We start from the raw sequence: 17,608 nt of genomic DNA, 5'->3' as shown, positions 1-17,608 counted from the left end.
CATCCGGGAGTTCTTTTATCCCCTATTGATGTGTTACAAACGTGGAGAAAACCCCACGTCATCAGCCAGTCGGCCAGGTGAGAACCAATGATCACTACCAGTGTTCACCGGTTTTACTCTTTGAGTCACCAGTGGCAATAAAATTTGTAAATAATTGTACAATATTAATTTAAAAAATAAATGGCCTAAACCACTTTTACGGTTTAAATATATAATTTATATAAACAATTGTATCTTTAATATTTAAAAATATAAATATTGTTGGAATAATGATGAGACTGACATCACATTAACCTTTCTTTTAACAAAACTACAGCTACAAAACGACTATACATGTGTAGACATTGAGAGCTATGCACATTTCTAAAACCTTTCTCAGTTTTTTGCTTTTTTTGCTTCTTATTACTTCTTATCGCTTCTTTTTTTGCTTCTCATCGCTTCCTTTTTTGCTTCTTAGCGCTTCTTTTTTGCTTCTTAATCCCTTTCTTTGCTTCTTATTGCTTCTTATCTCTCCTTTCTTTGCTTATTATTTCTTCTTTTTTGCTTCTTATCGCTTCCTTTCTGCTTCTTAGCGCTTCTTTTTTGCTTATTATTGCTTCTTTTTTGCTTCTTATTGCTTCTTATTTCTCCTTTCTTTGCTTATTATTTCTTCGTTTTTGCTCCTTATCGCTTTCTTTTTGCTTATTATTGTCAATTAAAATTATTAATTTATCTATGCAGATATTTTATTTATTTTTTTCTATAAAAAAATACACACAAAAGATATTTGGCTTTAAAAATTTNGTTTTTTGCTTTTTATCCCTTCTTTTTTGCTTCTTATCCCTTCTTTTTTGCTTCTTATCGCTTCCTTTTTGCTTATTATTATCAATTAACATTATTAATTTATCTATGCAGATATTTTATTTATTTTTTTCTATAAAAAAATACACACAAAAAATATTTGGCTTTAAAAATGTATTATGTGTGTACCAATTATTTTTATCGAATTTACTTGTAATGCATTTTTTGCTCAATTTCCGATAAACTGATTAACCATTTTCCTGTAACGCAATCCCTGCTTATAATGTACCATCCACTCTTTAAGGGACAATATTATTGTAACATTTAATATTTATTAATCAATTACATCTGGATGTTTACATTGTATTTTATTTCACTTTTCATAGTAAATATTATTATTAATTTATTACGTTGATTATTATTATTTTGCTTTTCTTGCCACAGGAAATCATTTCCTGTGGCAAGAAAAAAGCAATAAAAAAGAAAAAACCAACCAGTGTTTAAACTTTTATTATATTTTTTTCTTTATTTATCCATTTCAAGAGAAAGGGTTTTTCACGCGATTTCCAGCAGATGACGTTAGAAATGTAATGCTCTTTCTTTCTATGGAAGTAGATAGAACCAAGCAGTTTCTTGTGTTAGAATCCCACTATATTTTTATATTATAACACGGTATAGACTTTTGAAAATCGAATTGGTTAATTTTCTACCAATTAATTAATTAAAATCATAAGATTTTCTTATTATAAATAGCAATTTAAATGAAATTTTTTCTCTTAGAAATCATCTACACACGTTTATATATTCATTAAATGATTGCTCTTTATGCTAAATACTCCATTATACTTTTAAATTGATAACTGATTGGAAGTGTGTTTTAAGTACTGTTTTTTTAAAGGCAAACTTCCAATTACTGGAAAGATCTTTTAGAGTTAATAAGTCAAACAATTAGTTATAAAAATTGGCTTTAGAACAGCTGCACAAGTAACATTCCCCCCTCTTTTAAACTTCTTTTAATCCTACCATTAATTACTCCTCTGTACACTTTACTTTAGAAATTAGCTGAAGATTTGTATGTTCAATTAAATTTTAACTTTGAAATTAAATAAGATGTCGACTAAATAAATCAAGTTTTGCTAATTATTTCTTAGAAAAAACAAATTCTTTTGGCTTTTTAAATATAGAGAACAAAGCAAAATTTCTTCTGTTTGTATATTGATTCATCTGAAACATTACAAGACAACGTGACATTGTGAACAATGAATTATGACGCCATCTGTTGATAACTAATTAAACTAATAAACAAGTAACAATTGTTTTTTTCGTGTTTTCACTTAAATAACATTAAATTAGTTCAGATGAAATTTACACGTGATGTATGAAATTTTCTCAAATCTAATAAAATATAAGTTCGAATTTTACATGCGATTTTATATAAAGTTTAGTAGTGTCATGCCCCTGTACTGTACATTATACTTTTCCTATTAACAATGAAGTCATGCTGGTTACGTATCTAACTCTGTTAATGAAAAAATTTTGAATTAAATAACACGACTTCTGATCCAAACTGGTAGTTCTTATATATTTAATCGGTGTCTTCTGTTCCTAAGGTTATCATATCTACTTCTGACATCCTTGAGATTAAGGTAGGATGGACAGACAGACAAGCAGACCACAGTGTGAACTTATAGGTCAACAATTTTTAATTTGTAGCCCAATTAAATGCCTGAAGGTTGATAGTTGGTTGCGGGTTTGCACCTACACAGTAACGTAGAAAGTTCTTCCCAGACAGCATATCAATCAAGTGTTGGTGTGCAGTACCTTAATAATTCAATGTGGAATTTGAGTCGATTCTTGTTTTCATTCATTACTGTCCCTATCGTATTTTAATTAGTTTTACCTTACTTCCTTATTTTCATTCTACACCCTTATTAATCTCTTACTCTCCCTTATTCTTCATTAACTTCCACCAAAATATGCTGCTTTTTCCTTTGTTTAATTTATGAAATTTCCATTAATTGCATCAGTTATGGTTCTTCTGGTGTTCATTTCGTGAAACAGTTAAAAAAACAATTGATAATGTGTTATTCTTACAGGCAACACATAGAGCAAGATGGAAATAATTACTGATATTACCATAGAAATAAATTATTATTAATTAAAATATAGAGGACTTGGCTAAATATATAACACAGAGAATTTTCTTTATAAAATATATAATAATTAACTCAAGATATTCAAAAAATAATTTTATTCCCAGCATAGTTAATTTATTTAACTTAAAAAAACTTAATAAAAATTCCCATCTGCTAAATTTCTCACATTTTTTTAAAATATCTGTTTAACATTTAATTATTGCTGATGCCTTGAGTACGCTTTAATTAATAGTAATTGATACTGATTATTTTTAAATCATATCAATTCTCTCATTTAGTCGATTAATTTATTTAATTAACAAGTAATTTAGACGTTAGCAAGTTTTGTTATTCCTCTCATTTAATTGTCTCATTTGGCATTATTTCAGACGAGGAATGATTTAAACAGGTAAACATATTCCTGATTAATTGAAGAACAATTTTAAAACTCTACAAAATTTACAGCAATTACTTATCTTCTATTTAATTTATAATATATGCTCGCGATCTTAAATTAGTAATATCTCGCAATTTTAATCATATTTTCAATATATATACTCTCGATCTTAAATTAGTAATATCTTGCAACTTTAATAATATTTTAACAATATATGCTCTCGATCTTAAATTAGTAATATGTTACAACTTTAATCATTTTTTAAATATGTATGCTCGCGATCTTAAATTAGTAATATTTTGAAACTTTAATCATATTTTAAATATGCATGCTCTCGATCTTAAATTAGTAATATCTCGCAATTTTAATCATATTTTCAATATATATACTCTCGATCTTAAATTAGTAATATCTTGCAACTTTAATAATATTTTAACAATATATGCTCTCGATCTTAAATTAGTAATATGTTACAACTTTAATCATTTTTTAAATATGTATGCTCGCGATCTTAAATTAGTAATATTTTGAAACTTTAATCATATTTTAAATATGCATGCTCTCGATCTTAAATTAGTAATGTCTCGCAATTTTAATCATTTTTAAATATATATGCTCTCGATCTTAAATCAGCAGTCTTGCTTCTGTACATCATACTTTTCTTGATGATAATAGTCATGCCTCTTATTGACGTAATTCCGTTTTGGGCAAAATTTTAAGTTGAAATCACACGACTTCCGTTCTAGACTGGAAGTACTGTACAGTACATACACAGTTAACCAGAGTTTCCTACTCCTAAGATTTCCTTAAGTCAATTCATCTATCTAACACCATTTTCAAGATTAAGGAAGGACAGACAGACAGACAGAAGACGAACCGCAGTGGTAATTTATAGGTTTATGATTTTTTCAAATTGCAGTCCAACAAATCGAATAAATTATTTTTTATATTTGGTTTACTAGTGAAAATAAAATTAAAACTAAACTTAAAAACTATTGTTTTTATTGTTGAGTAGACATTATAGGAGCCGATATATCTGTTTATAGTTTGCTTCTAAATTTATTTTATTTTAAAAATAATTATTTTTTAAGGTTTTATTCCTAATTAAATACAAATATATTATTCCTTTTTACATGTACCCGTATTAAAGAAAAAAAAATAATTTATATATATATATACAAGGTTAAATGAGTAAAATATTACTGTTTCTATACACCACATAGACTAATATAGATTATTTAAAATACAATAATCCTGTAAAATGTATTTATTTTTAAGTATATTAGGCTATAAATTTAAAAAAATTTATTAGTTTTAATTAAGAAACATATAAGGACCTCTATTATGAAACAATGCGATTAAAATTAATTGTAATATTTTTAATTATGTTGAGTTACAGTGAGATTATACGATAAAAAAAGAACTAAAAAAGCTGGTTGTTATCTGTCACATAAGCGGAGGATAAAGATAAATGATACAAATAACATAATATTTTTACTGGTGTTACAAAAGACAGTAAAAAAGTTTAGAAAGTTATATAAAGTTATTGGCAAATCATTCAAAAATGATGGCATAAAACTTTAAAGATCTAATAGTTTGTCTGGCTGTCTACTTTTATTTTTTGGGGATATTTTTTCAAAACTTTTAACCAAGTTTACTAAACTTGTGTGAAATTGAAAATAATGATTTTTACTCTTGTCAAATAATCATTTTTTTGGGTCTTTTGAAGATGGTAAAATTTTAAAGTTAAATGCATCTTTTTCCGTGAAAATAAGATAATAAATGTTCAAAAAATCCTTGAAAAAGGTGGTCAGGTGGATAAAACCGTTTAAGACTGGTAGTTAGTCACGGGTCAGCCTTACCAACAGTCTGGTCAGGTGGAGTTTTCCGGGGTTTTTTCAAGTGTCTAATATCTAAATAGAGACTAGTGCCTACAGAAAGTTCTACCGGAAAGTATTCCCTATTTGCTAGATAGTCCAACTGTTGTGTTGCCTTATTTCATTAAACAAACCCACTATAATCTCTAATTTAAAAAGTATCGACCTGAAAAATTCTTTATTGGAGTACATTTATGGATTTCATCTCGGAATTTTTATCCCTTCTACAATAATTGTGAGAAATTGTGAAAAAGAGTGAATCAATAAAGGATTTATCAAGTCTATATTCAAATTTATAAACTATGTTTGCATGGAAAAGAATTTAATAATTACATGTAATTTATATAATGATCATGTAGTGTAATGTGAATAACTTATATAAATTATAATAAGTAACCCAGATTTTCGCACAAAAATTCTAAGAATAAATAAAATTATACATTAATATTCTGTTAATTTTACTGTGTTTAATGTATTTATTACACAATGAATTAAAAAAAAAATACGCTTCTATCACTTGACGCCATTACATCGATTTCTAATGCTTTCACACGAAAACACAGAAGGCAAAAGACATGCGGAAATGTGTATTGTGTCGCCACATTGTGGTAAAATTTGGAAGTATTAAAAAATATTTGAGGGTTTACGTATACGAAATGATAAGCAGTCCATCTGCCTGTTCTTCCTTATTTAATCTCAAGAAGGTGTTAGATAAAAGTCGAGATCAGATATAAAAAACAAGCGGCAGGAAGCCCCAATTAACTACATTAGAACTTCCAGTTTAGAAGGGAAGTCACGTTATTTCAATTCAAAATTTTTCTCCTGAATGGAGTTACGTAGATGTCTGGCATTACTCTATTGTTAATAGGTAAAGTATGATTTACAGGGGCAAGATATTACTAAATTTGAGAGCATTGTGACAATGTTACAATAAATAATAGCTAGTTTAAATATATCTTATACATTATAAGTTTATTATTAAATATGGACTTCCGGCAATAGTGGACACTCCCTTTCCCAAATTAGCCCGTTAAATCGAGAGTCTTCTGTGCATTAAAAAAATAGTATTGTATAAACTAATATCTTGGAAGAAAACAAAATTTTTCTGTCAGTAAATCTGTTAGAAAAAATTATTTGCTGACATTTAAATTAATGTAATAACAGGTTAACTTTAAAATTAAAAAGAAAATTAATATAAAAGTAAATAATTAATTTTTTCTTCTTTCTTAATTAATTATTATCTTGTCGGCTTTATCACATAAGTTATAGACATTGCAGGGTTTATTAAAAGAAAGGATTATCGATTTATGTCATAGGATGTCACTTCTTGTTTCCTGAGGAGAAAACACTAAAGATATATATCGACTTGTAGCTATTTTATCTAATTTCTGCATCCTGGAGTAAACTTTAACACTTATAATCATTTTGTGGCTTTCATAAATTTATACCGTTTAGCTCTTTTAAAGCTTAGAGACATTATTTCTTATTTAATTTTTTTAATATACCCTTGTTTTATATCAGTATAGAAAGGGTTTACAATAAAGTCGACCAGAAAAAACTTTGGGGACATCTAATCTATAAGAATGGAAAATTCTCCCTAGATTTCTTTATATTAGTAATTATAGTATATTAGTAGTATATTGTAGTATAAGTATTTGCATTATTTAAGTTATAAATCTAAATTTTAATCTGAATAAATATAAAAAAAGCATATTTTTAAAATAATTGTGCAACTGTAGAAATGCCTCAATCACACTCTCCTTCAGCTTCTGTGTTGTACTAAAGAGCTAAGAAATGCAAACGAACCCTTCGTTTTTGTAATAAAATTTGAACGTCTGTCTTCATATGTTATTTTTTGTATCTCCTAGCCTCTAGAAACACTATAAAAATATCGCAATCACTTCGCAAAACACCTCCGTATATGTTTGAGATTGAAAAATATAGTGATCTCAACCCTCTGTCTATACGGCCTTAATTAAGGTAATATTATAACAGCATATCTTGTAAATTTTATAAAGATGAAAAATTAATATTAGTACCACTGGAAAAATTCATTGTCTTAGGATTTAATTATGTTTCCAAGTCCGATAATAATGCATCTTAATTAATGACATTTAGGTGTGGTTTACCCCAATCGTTCCCACCCCGAAACCCGATAAACATAACTAAATGTGGAATAGAAACAACAGAAAAGTTTGTCGTTTATAAAAGTTTAATTTACGAAAAACCTTCAGTAACAAAATGGAGTCGTAAAGTCGGGGTCATACTGACTCAGATTTTGATGGGCTATATATATATATATACAGGCAGAATGTAAAATATATAGATACTGTACGTTGCTCCCACTATACGCGAGCTCCTTAATCGTGTTCTTCACCAACGCTGAATTGAACGTGGTGTAACAGCAGACGACAACCTGCTTCCCTGTCCACCCCGTTTGCCAGATTTAAACACCCCGCTATTTCTTTTTGCGGGGGTTTGTTAAAGACCGAGTTTCTATACCGTCAATGCCCATGTCCCTTGAGGAAATGTGTGATCGGATAAAGCACACACTACAGACCATCACGGAAAGCACGCTACACCTCTTATGGGAAGAATTTGATTACTGTGTAGATGTGTGTCGTGTGGCCATGGGTGCACATNAATAGCATAACTCACTTCTTTCAAAAAACAATGCTTCATAAATAAAACAATTCACTATACTTATAACATACCTATGTATATAAAAAAGATCTACACGGAATACAACTAAAACAAGAACCAGCAAAACGTCTGAAAAATAAATAAATACATAAAAGAACTAAAAAAGAAGTTAATGTTAATTGGTATTTATACAGAATAATTAATATCTGGGGAAAAAAAAGATAAATGATAAGAAATATGAAAGAATTAAAACAAATAATAACATCATATATACAGTCGACCCCCTATAACGCGGTAGATACGTTCCGCTTTATAAGAATTTCGCGTTGTAGGAATCCTCAAATACATGAGCCAATCACAGCCCGGCACGCGTGCAGTTTATGGACTACGGCTATTTGAAAGGTTTTCTTCCATAAAATTAATCGATTCTAAACTAATTTCACTCAACATTTCCGAAACACGTATAATTTTTTGGGAATAATCTGTATAAACTATGTCCACTATTGGTCCAGATTCGACCAATCCTGTCGCNTATAAGTATTTGCATTATTTAAGTTATAAATCTAAATTTTAATCTGAATAAATATAAAAAAAGCATATTTTTAAAATAATTTTGCAACTGTAGAAATGCCTCAATCACACTCTCCTTCAGCTTCTGTGTTGTACTAAAGAGCTAAGAAATGCAAACGAACCCTTCGTTTTTGTAAAAACATTTGAACGTCTGTCTTTATATGTTATTTTTTGTATCTCCTAGCCTCTAGAAACACTATAAAAATATCGCAATCACTTCGCAAAACACCTCCGTATATGTTTGAGATTGAAAAATATAGTGATCTCAACCCTCTGTCTATACGGCCTTAATTAAGGTAATATTATAACAGCATATCTTGTAAATTTTATAAAGATGAAAAATTAATATTAGTACCACTGGAAAAATTCATTGTCTTAGGATTTAATTATGTTTCCAAGTCCGATAATAATGCATCTTAATTAATGACATTTAGGTGTGGTTTACCCCAATCGTTCCCACCCCGAAACCCGATAAACATAACTAAATGTGGAATAGAAACAACAGAAAAGTTTGTCGTTTATAAAAGTTTAATTTACGAAAAACCTTCAGTAACAAAATGGAGTCGTAAAGTCGGGGTCATACTGACTCAGATTTTGATGGGCTATATATATATATATACAGGCAGAATGTAAAATATATAGATACTGTACGTTGCTCCCACTATACGCGAGCTCCTTAATCGTGTTCTTCACCAACGCTGAATTGAACGTGGTGTAACAGCAGACGACAACCTGCTTCCCTGTCCACCCCGTTTGCCAGATTTAAACACCCCGCTATTTCTTTTTGCGGGGGTTTGTTAAAGACCGAGTTTCTATACCGTCAATGCCCATGTCCCTTGAGGAAATGTGTGATCGGATAAAGCACACACTACAGACCATCACGGAAAGCACGCTACACCTCTTATGGGAAGAATTTGATTACTGTGTAGATGTGTGTCGTGTGGCCATGGGTGCACATATTGAAGGATTGTGATTAATGCATAAAAAACTTGGACAGTTGCCGCTGCTTTTGCTATAAGGTTTGCCCGTATAAGGTAATAGATAGATTTATTATTAATTTTTAAAACCGCACCATTCATTTACAGCGATTTAGAAACTATACTTTTATATTATGAAAATGCATAAAGACCTACAGGTGTTTCAATTAAAACTACCAAACAATAAATCCGAGTTTGTCTTATAACCTTTCAATACGCTCGTCTAAGCGATCGATTTTTCAAAATTCAATTTTGACAACTCATTATTCAATTTACTTTCTATGATTCACACAAAATGAAGGGATAAGCATGGGACCCGTTATAGGACCTAAATTAGCTGAAATTGTAATGATTAATATAGACGAAACGATAAATAAAATAGAAGGCATTAAACTTTACAGACGATATCCTAATTATATACAACAACACAGAGATTAAAATTGAGAAAATTAAAAATAAAATAAATAATATACATTAAAAAATACAGTTCAAAATTCGAAGAAGAAAATAGCACTAATTACTTAAATGTAACAATTAAAAGAAACAATAATAGCACAACTTTCACTCCTTTCAAAAAACAATGCTCCATAAATAAAACAATTCACTATACTTATAACATACCTATGTATATAAAAAAGATCTTCTACACGGAATACAACTAAAACAAGAACCAGCAAAAACTCTGAAAAATAAATAAATACATAAAAGAACTAAAAAAGAAGTTAATGTTAATTGGCTATCCATGCAGAATAATTAAAATCTGGGAAAAAAAGCTAAATGATAAGAAATATGAAAGAATTAAAATAAATGATAACATCAGATATACAGGCGACCCCCTATAACGCGGTAGATACGTTCCGCTTTATAAGAATTTCGCGTTGTAGGAATCCTCAAATACATGAGCCAATCACAGCCCGGCACGTGTGCAGTTTACGGACTACCGCTGTTTGAAAGGTTTTCTTTCATAAAATTAATCGATTCTAGATTAATTTCACTCAACATTTCCAAAACACGTATAATTTTTTGGGAATAATCTGTATAAACTATGTTCACTATTGGTTCAGATTCGACCAATCCTGTTGCGACACGAGTCGGCTATGACGTTATACCGCATTTTACGAGTCTCTTTTAGCGTCTTTATACGAATACGATCGCAAATGCAGCGATATACGAATCCGCATTATGTGAACCCACGTTATAGGGGGTCTACTGTATTAATTTTCCCTATATACGAAGAGATAGATAAAGAATTGAAAAAAATAAACTCATTATTCTTATAATTTTTCTCGTGATGATAATTCTAAAGACGTTAGCACGCGCTTCCTATGGGTATTGTGACGTTACTGGGAAGTGTTTATGTAAAACTGGCGTTTTTCCCGTCTGAAAAAGTGATGTTTTCGTACCGAAATGCATTTTAATCCGCCATTATATTATCTTGACTTTACGTTAGACGAGAGTTGTTAAGCTATGGCACCCCGTTCCGCCATTATCAGGATACGTTTTTTTTATACCCTCTCTCTATTGGTCGGAATACAATTATATTGTTATAACATAAATTTATTATTCTTTTTTTCCAGACCGAGAAAGTACATAAAAAAATCATTTTTCTCAGTTACTTATGACTATGGAAAGAGTTCAAAGAAGAGATATCCATCAAGTAGAAAAGGAAGGTTTATTACTCTTCACTGAAGTGGAAATTAAAATATTCTTAATATAAAATTAATAAGTGATTTTCGTACAAAGTGTAAATGTATATTTAAATACAAAAATCATCAAAATTAACTTGAAATTTTTCATTCTCGCAGACATGTTCAACATCATCCTCCATCCTTATTGTACTTGTATACATTTCTTCCAGTACCATAGCAAAATATTTGCCAGAAGTTCTATCTTGAAAAAGACAACCATAGTTCCATTTATCATTTGTAATCTTGAAAATGTAACCAATAACTTTTTCATCATCTATTCTTATTAATTTCTCTTCTTCTATGTAAAATGTGTCCAAGAGATTTTCGTCATTGACGAAGAAACAGTATTCGAAATATCTATCGGAATAGGGAACTCCATCTTCTTCGTCTAACTCTGTGTAACATTTTAAGAATCTTTTCAATCCATTCAAATCGTAATAGGAATTGTCATCAATGGAATCATCAGATAACTCCTGGTCTGATGTACTATCAATGGAGTCAAATGATGAAGAAGACTCATCATAGCTTGAAGATTCGTCATCAGAAAATAAATTTAATGGAAAACCCCAGTTTCTTACAGACATCCAATTGTATTTATTCATATAATTCAACACATCGACATTAATTCCAACATCGGATTTCATTAAATATTCATCTATCTTCTTTGGTGAAATGTCTTCATGATGAACTATTTTCACTTTAGAATCGTGCAATGTACTCAAATTATATTTACCAATTAAGAATTCTCTTTTAGTATTTAATTCGTAAATAACTGTACCAATATGTAATTTCTTTTGTGTATTTTTCTTCAAGAATATATCTTTTATATCTCCGAATCCAACAAATCCAGTTACCTCCATTTTTATTTAACTAGGAATCGAAAGATGTTCAATTAATCTGTAAATAAAACGTCTTTAATACTTTAAATTTAAATATTTTCTGTAAAACATTACGACTTATTGTAAAATTATTTAAACTATAAATAATTAAGTATTATTTGAATTTTTAATAAATAAATTTCGTTACCTTAATTATCTATTCAAGGCAAGTCTTGTTAGTCAATCTTCACACTGGAATGACACTAAAAATGCATGCATACATTTAAAAACACTAACACTCCTATTATAATTGAACTAATTTAATTCAACTACAATAAAATTACTAGTTTTAATCATAAAAATATTTGAAAAATAAATACATGTTTTAAAACATTATCAGTAAGTTATTGAGCGTTTGTAAGCAGTTAATTTGCATATTTTAACGTATAAAACAGCATTAGTTTATAATTATTGTAGTCTTGAACCAATGAACCAATAAGGAGGAGCAAAATAGCTTGCTCCGTGATCTCTTCACCATATTGGTGTTGTGGGAGGAAAATACACACACGCTGTTCTGTATTATTGCTTTGTTGGCCTGCAATTTGAAAAAAAAATTACAGTAGAACTATAAATTCCCACTTCCTGTCCTTTCTTAATCTCGGGAACTACTAGATATATAAATATCTGGACAAGATTAGAGGTAGGAGGCCTCGATTAACTATATAAGGACTTCTGGTTTGCACTGGAAGTCACGTTATTTCAATTGAAAAATTTTGCCAGCAACACTCTGTTGCTAGCAGGAAAGTATGATATATAGGCGCAAGATATTAATAATTTGAGGTGGAAAGCATATATTTTAAACAAATAAATTAAACGTATGATTAAAAAAACAGCGAGGCATACAATCAATGGTTGCTTGAAGTATCCAAACTGTGTCCACTGCGGAGCGAATGTCTTCTATGGTATATGACGGTGGTCCCCGGTGCACCTTACTCAGGACGAACTCCCACGGGATGAGAGAGAGATCCAGCAAAAATACTGCATGTCTTCGTGGCATTTTCTACACTTCTTCGAATATTTGGCTATCGAGAACCATAGGTGGTAGCATTTACGGTACGAGCCGGCTGCTGGGCTTTATTGACCGAAAATTAAAGTATAAAATTATGCTTTTTATTCTAATTTAAAAAAAATATATATATATACAGTAGAGCCTCGATTATCCGACTCAATTGGAGACTGGGGTTGGTCGGATAATTGAAAATTCGGATAACCGAAAAGTATAAAAAAATCCATTATTAGTGTAGTATATTATTATATCCCATGTAATTAGTATATTAGTATTTCGCTATTAACCTACTTCGCGTTGAATTTTCCTCCATGTTAAGCCTATCAAATTAAAAAAAAAAATAATCGTCGCTATTGTATCGTTAAAAATTAGAAAATTAAGCCTCATTTAAATACTGGCTCCCTTTTATGGTCGAATGAGTGTTGCCAGCTAAAACATGTAAAAATAATATTAAAGTAGCCAAGACATAGCCAAATATTGTAGCGCCACATCACTAGCGGACATTTGAAATTTGCCGACTAAGACGGTCGGTTAACCGAGGTTTCGGTTAATCGGAGGTCGGATAATCGAGGCTCTACTGTATTAATAAAGAAAGTTGTTTCTATTCTCCGATAGTGTAATTTTAAAAACAAAAAATATGGAACAAGTAAAGGAGATTCGAATCATTTTGAAAATGTATTCTACACAACGGCTTTCGATTGTTCTTTACATTTTAATAAGTGAAATAACGATTTATATTTACCCAAACATGAATTTTATACTTAATTATGAAATTATTGACATACAAATCATTGTTAAAGAAGGATTTGAAAATGAATCATCAGGTAAAATTGAAAAGATCATTGTAAAATTTTACGCAGATAAAAGAAATTTCCGTTTATCTCTACAACGAGATTTATCAAGTGCCAACGAATATTTAAACTATAATATATTTATCTACAACGAAAATATTACCAAGATTAATTTAAATAATCTACGTGAATCTTTTCTTTATTCTGGAACTGTAATAGGTGAAGAACATTCGGCCATAACTGGATATTTTCATAACAACATATTCATTGGTAGAATTACTATGAAGTATGAAGTTTATTATGTAGAAGCAGCCTATAAATATTTTGAACAAGATTTTTATGTGAATAAAATGTTGTTTTATAAGGAAACGGACATCCTATCTCCAAGATGCTTAATGAAAAAGAAGAAAAACGATTGCGAAAAAAGTAAAATGAGGAAAATCCTATACGATACTTACTACTTTTCTAACGTTATTGATTCTGAAAATACCAAAAAGCAGCGAATGATAATGAAAAAGTAAGGAGTGAGTGTATATAATGTAATCCATTCTTCCAATTAGAGTTTTAAATCTTATTATGATGCTTTTTCATTCGTTCTATGGGCACTAAGAGAGCTTTATAATCGTGCCCATTATGGATTTAACAAAGCTTGGGGGGACGAGAGATAGGGATGGATCACACACGACCTCGGATTTTTCCCCTTGCTTGAATTTGATTTTGTCTTTTTCAGTTTTGAAGAAACATACGGGATAGAGTTCATGCGAGCGAGACACCTCGGCCATTCGGCCATTTGATCTTTAGGTTCCTGTGGTTCCCGAAGTTTTTGTTCGTCTTTCTAGACCTTGGCACGAATGGTAGCTAGTCCATAAACCTAACTTTTATCTTTCTGATGAGCCTGTGTGAAAGGTATCACATTTCGTGGATTCAGTTAGAAAGTGACTACCCTCAGTTAACGTATAAACGTTTATTTATTGCAACTTATATTTAAACACTACTCAACTAAGTTACCGAAAGAAGAGAGTTACAGTCGGATATTAAGTAATTTCAACATTATCACAAGTTTTTATTACAGGGAGACAAATGTCGTCCACTTCCCCATCTTATTCCCTGAATGACCATTCTATTTTCATTCGTCGTTCACTAGTGGTCTTGTAGATAAAACCACTAAACACTGAGAGTTAGTGACGGGTTTTCTCTTTACCAAAGGGCTGGACACATGAAATTTTCTGGGTTTTCAAGTGTAACACAAATAGGGGACAGCCTCACATAAAATTCCTCAGGGAGACGTTTCCCTCTTAACAGATACCTTCTACAGATTTTAAGTTGTGATTGTTAATGATACCGTTATAATCTTTAGCAACTTTACACAGTAGCAATAGAAGTAAACTATCGAGTTTTTATTTTAAAAAATCAATTTTTCTATCATATAACTTTGTTAAAAATCATTTCACGTTTTCTTATTTTAACAAATTATATATCATTGATTTAGGAATCAACTTCTTTGTGTAATTGACTTGATAGCAGATCATACATTCGTGAAATTCATGAACTACAACACTGCTATAACTGTTGCAGAAATGCTTTATCACGTGAAATTAGTTGACAGAATATTCAGTTCTACAGATTTTGATAACGATGGAATAGCAGATAGAATTGGATTTGTAATAGGTAAAATTAAAATGTTTGCTAATAAATCTAATCCTAGATACCCGATAAAAGAAGAGAATATCAAAACATCGATATCTTATTTAAATAACCTCTCGAAATATTATCAACAAAACATATGCTTGGTTATAGCATTCTGTCATAGGAATTTTCTTGATGCCATTGGAGCAGCATTTATAGGTACAGTATTTCATTAAATGTAAAATACAGTCGACCCTCCCTATAATACTGTTGATAATTCCCTTTTATATGAATTCCATGTTGTACGAGTCACTTAGATTTTACAAATACGTGTGCTGGGCTGTGAACGGCTCACGTATTTGTAAAATCTAAGTGACTCGTACAACATGGAATTCATATAAAACGGAATTATCAACAGTGTTATAGGGGGGTCGACTGTGTATTTACCGTATTATTTTACAAACGTTTTCAATATCAATCCAATTAAATTTCAAATAAGTATTGTTTTTAATTAATAGATGGACTTTGCATTTCAACAAATCCAAATATAAATAGAAGTTTTAACATTGTTTTTGTTTCAAGTATGTGGAAAGATTATATTGTACCAAGATCGGTACTTAGTAGAATTTTACTTCACGAAGTGGGACATTCATTTGGATCTAAGCACGACAATAAAAACAATATTAAGTGCAGCCCAAGAAAACAAAAAGGAAAATACGTTATGCATAATACAATTTCTACTACCGTTCGCTTTAATAATTGGAAATTCTCACCCTGTAGTAAGAGACAAATATCAAAATCAATTATTAAGAAAATAGGTAAAACGTGCTTTATTTAATATAATTATATATTAAAAATTATATGTAAGAATATTATTTGATTTGTTCTTTTATTTACAATTTTTAAAAAGAATTTAGTATACATGTTGACCCCCCCTATAACACTGTTTATTTTTCCTTTTTATATGAATTCCATGTTGTACGAGTCACTTAGATTTTACAAATACGTGTGCCGGACTGTGAACGGCTCACGTATTTGTAAAATGTAAGTGACTTGTGCAACATGGAATTCATATAAAACGGAAAAATCAACAGTGTTATAGGGGGGTCGACTGGTATTTAAAAGAAGAAATTTAAAATTCCATTATCAGATTGCTTTTTTAATGAAATGGAATCTGTATGTGGCAATGCAATAACCGAGAAAGGGGAAGAATGCGATTGTGGACCAATTGTATCTTGTCAATATCTCGATCCTTGTTGCTATCCACCCGGATCAATCCACGAATGCACTCTTAAAAAACATACAAGAAATTTCTGTAGTCCTAGAGAAGGTGTTTGCTGCACTGAAGATTGTAGATTTATTCCAAAAAGTGAATATCGTACTTGTTACGTTGACGTTCCTTGTAGAAAATATAAAACAATTTGCAATGGAAAGTCTTCATCGTGCCCCGAGATTTATACACCTAAAGGATCTTCTTGTCATAATAATAAAGGGAGATGCCTCAGGTAATTAATTATAAAGATAAAAAAAATTAAATATTCACTTCAGTTTATTGAAATTTTAATATTTTACAGCAATGGAACGTGTTATTTATCACAGATAGAAGACGAAATTCAATGGTATATTATACCTAATTTTTTGACATATATCTTACCTTTATTTGTATTTATAATGTTATATTTTCCAAATTTCTTATGTTATCAATATGAATTACATCGTCGATCAATTCGAAAAGCCAAAACAAAGCAATAATTGATTATAACTGTTTATATCTTCAAAAGATCAAGATGTCGTCATATTACTGAAATACGTTCTGAAATTAAAATATTTAAATATATTTTAAAAACAAGTGAATTTGATTTATATTCTTTATAACTGTTTACATTATTAATTCATAATTTGTATGGTTTTTACTTTCTCGGCTTTGTTATAAATAACACAGGGAAATTATGGCAATTGACCAAAAACTCACCCCTCCAAGATATATTTTTTTTGTTTACATTTTTGAACTCGTGGACCTCGAAACGTCGACAAATACAATAAAATTCGGGGGTAATTTCTGTATGTATTGATGTTAGTGTCCTGTGTTTGTGTGTGTTTTGTTTGGGGCATGATTTTGTTAACACTCTTCGAAGCTTAAGTTAAATTAATATTACATCTGTAGGCATTTTTATGCATGAAATACAGCTAAAATGGAGGAAAGAAGATTATTTTTGGGAACAGGAATGGATTAATTCATT

The 17,608-nt window shown here is 30.0% G+C and overlaps 2 protein-coding genes across 7 annotated transcripts; one reads left to right on the top strand and one right to left on the bottom strand.

Moving 5' to 3' along the window:
• Positions 1–11,007: 11,007 nt before the first annotated feature.
• Positions 11,008–12,215, bottom strand: LOC111623222. Of its 3 annotated transcripts, XM_023365729.1 has the most exons (3): positions 12,094–12,215; positions 11,846–11,964; positions 11,008–11,764 (listed from the first exon to the last, which is right to left on the bottom strand). In XM_023365729.1, exons 2-3 carry the CDS (start codon positions 11,925–11,927, stop codon positions 11,136–11,138), a joined length of 711 nt encoding a protein of 236 aa, XP_023221497.1. In that variant the 5' UTR covers positions 11,928–11,964; positions 12,094–12,215; the 3' UTR covers positions 11,008–11,135. The 3 variants fall into 3 exon arrangements, with proteins under 3 accessions (XP_023221497.1, XP_023221494.1, XP_023221489.1); XM_023365726.1 differs by having other exon boundaries at positions 11,011–11,979; positions 12,094–12,141; XM_023365721.1 differs by having other exon boundaries at positions 11,013–11,964.
• A 1,358-nt stretch (positions 12,216–13,573) lies between these two features.
• Positions 13,574–17,182, top strand: LOC111623196 (disintegrin and metalloproteinase domain-containing protein 10-like). Of its 4 annotated transcripts, none has more exons than XM_023365702.1 (6): positions 13,574–14,259; positions 15,232–15,587; positions 15,887–16,186; positions 16,519–16,873; positions 16,943–16,987; positions 17,104–17,182. In XM_023365702.1, the coding sequence occupies exons 1-6, from the start codon at positions 13,589–13,591 to the stop codon at positions 17,171–17,173; spliced, it is 1,797 nt and encodes a 598-aa protein (XP_023221470.1). In that variant the 5' UTR covers positions 13,574–13,588; the 3' UTR covers positions 17,174–17,182. The 4 variants fall into 4 exon arrangements, with proteins under 4 accessions (XP_023221470.1, XP_023221476.1, XP_023221482.1 ...); XM_023365708.1 differs by having other exon boundaries at positions 13,574–13,775; positions 13,962–14,259; positions 16,943–17,180; XM_023365714.1 differs by having other exon boundaries at positions 15,448–15,587; positions 16,943–17,180.
• Positions 17,183–17,608: the final 426 nt, after the last annotated feature.

This window comes from Centruroides sculpturatus, unplaced genomic scaffold (genome assembly GCF_000671375.1).
Source record: "Centruroides sculpturatus isolate CEXI.00-Female unplaced genomic scaffold, Cexi_2.0 scaffold84, whole genome shotgun sequence".
NCBI lineage: Eukaryota > Metazoa > Arthropoda > Arachnida > Scorpiones > Buthidae > Centruroides > Centruroides sculpturatus.
The sequence above is the reverse complement of the archived record's forward strand: the minus strand, read 5'-3'. Positions and strand labels throughout refer to the sequence as shown.

What these genes read in the sequence shown, in the direction of transcription:
- LOC111623222 (XM_023365721.1), bottom strand. Translation starts at nt 11,927, where the DNA reads ATGGAGGTAACTGGATTTGTTGGATTCGGAGATATAAAAGATATATTC.
- LOC111623196 (XM_023365693.1), top strand. Translation starts at nt 13,589, where the DNA reads ATGGAACAAGTAAAGGAGATTCGAATCATTTTGAAAATGTATTCTACA. An exon ending in ATCAATTATTAAGAAAATAG is followed by an intron (nt 16,187 to 16,518) that starts GTAAAACGTGCT and finishes TTCCATTATCAG; the next exon opens with ATTGCTTTTTTAATGAAATG. An exon ending in AATAAAGGGAGATGCCTCAG is followed by an intron (nt 16,874 to 16,942) that starts GTAATTAATTAT and finishes AATATTTTACAG; the next exon opens with CAATGGAACGTGTTATTTAT.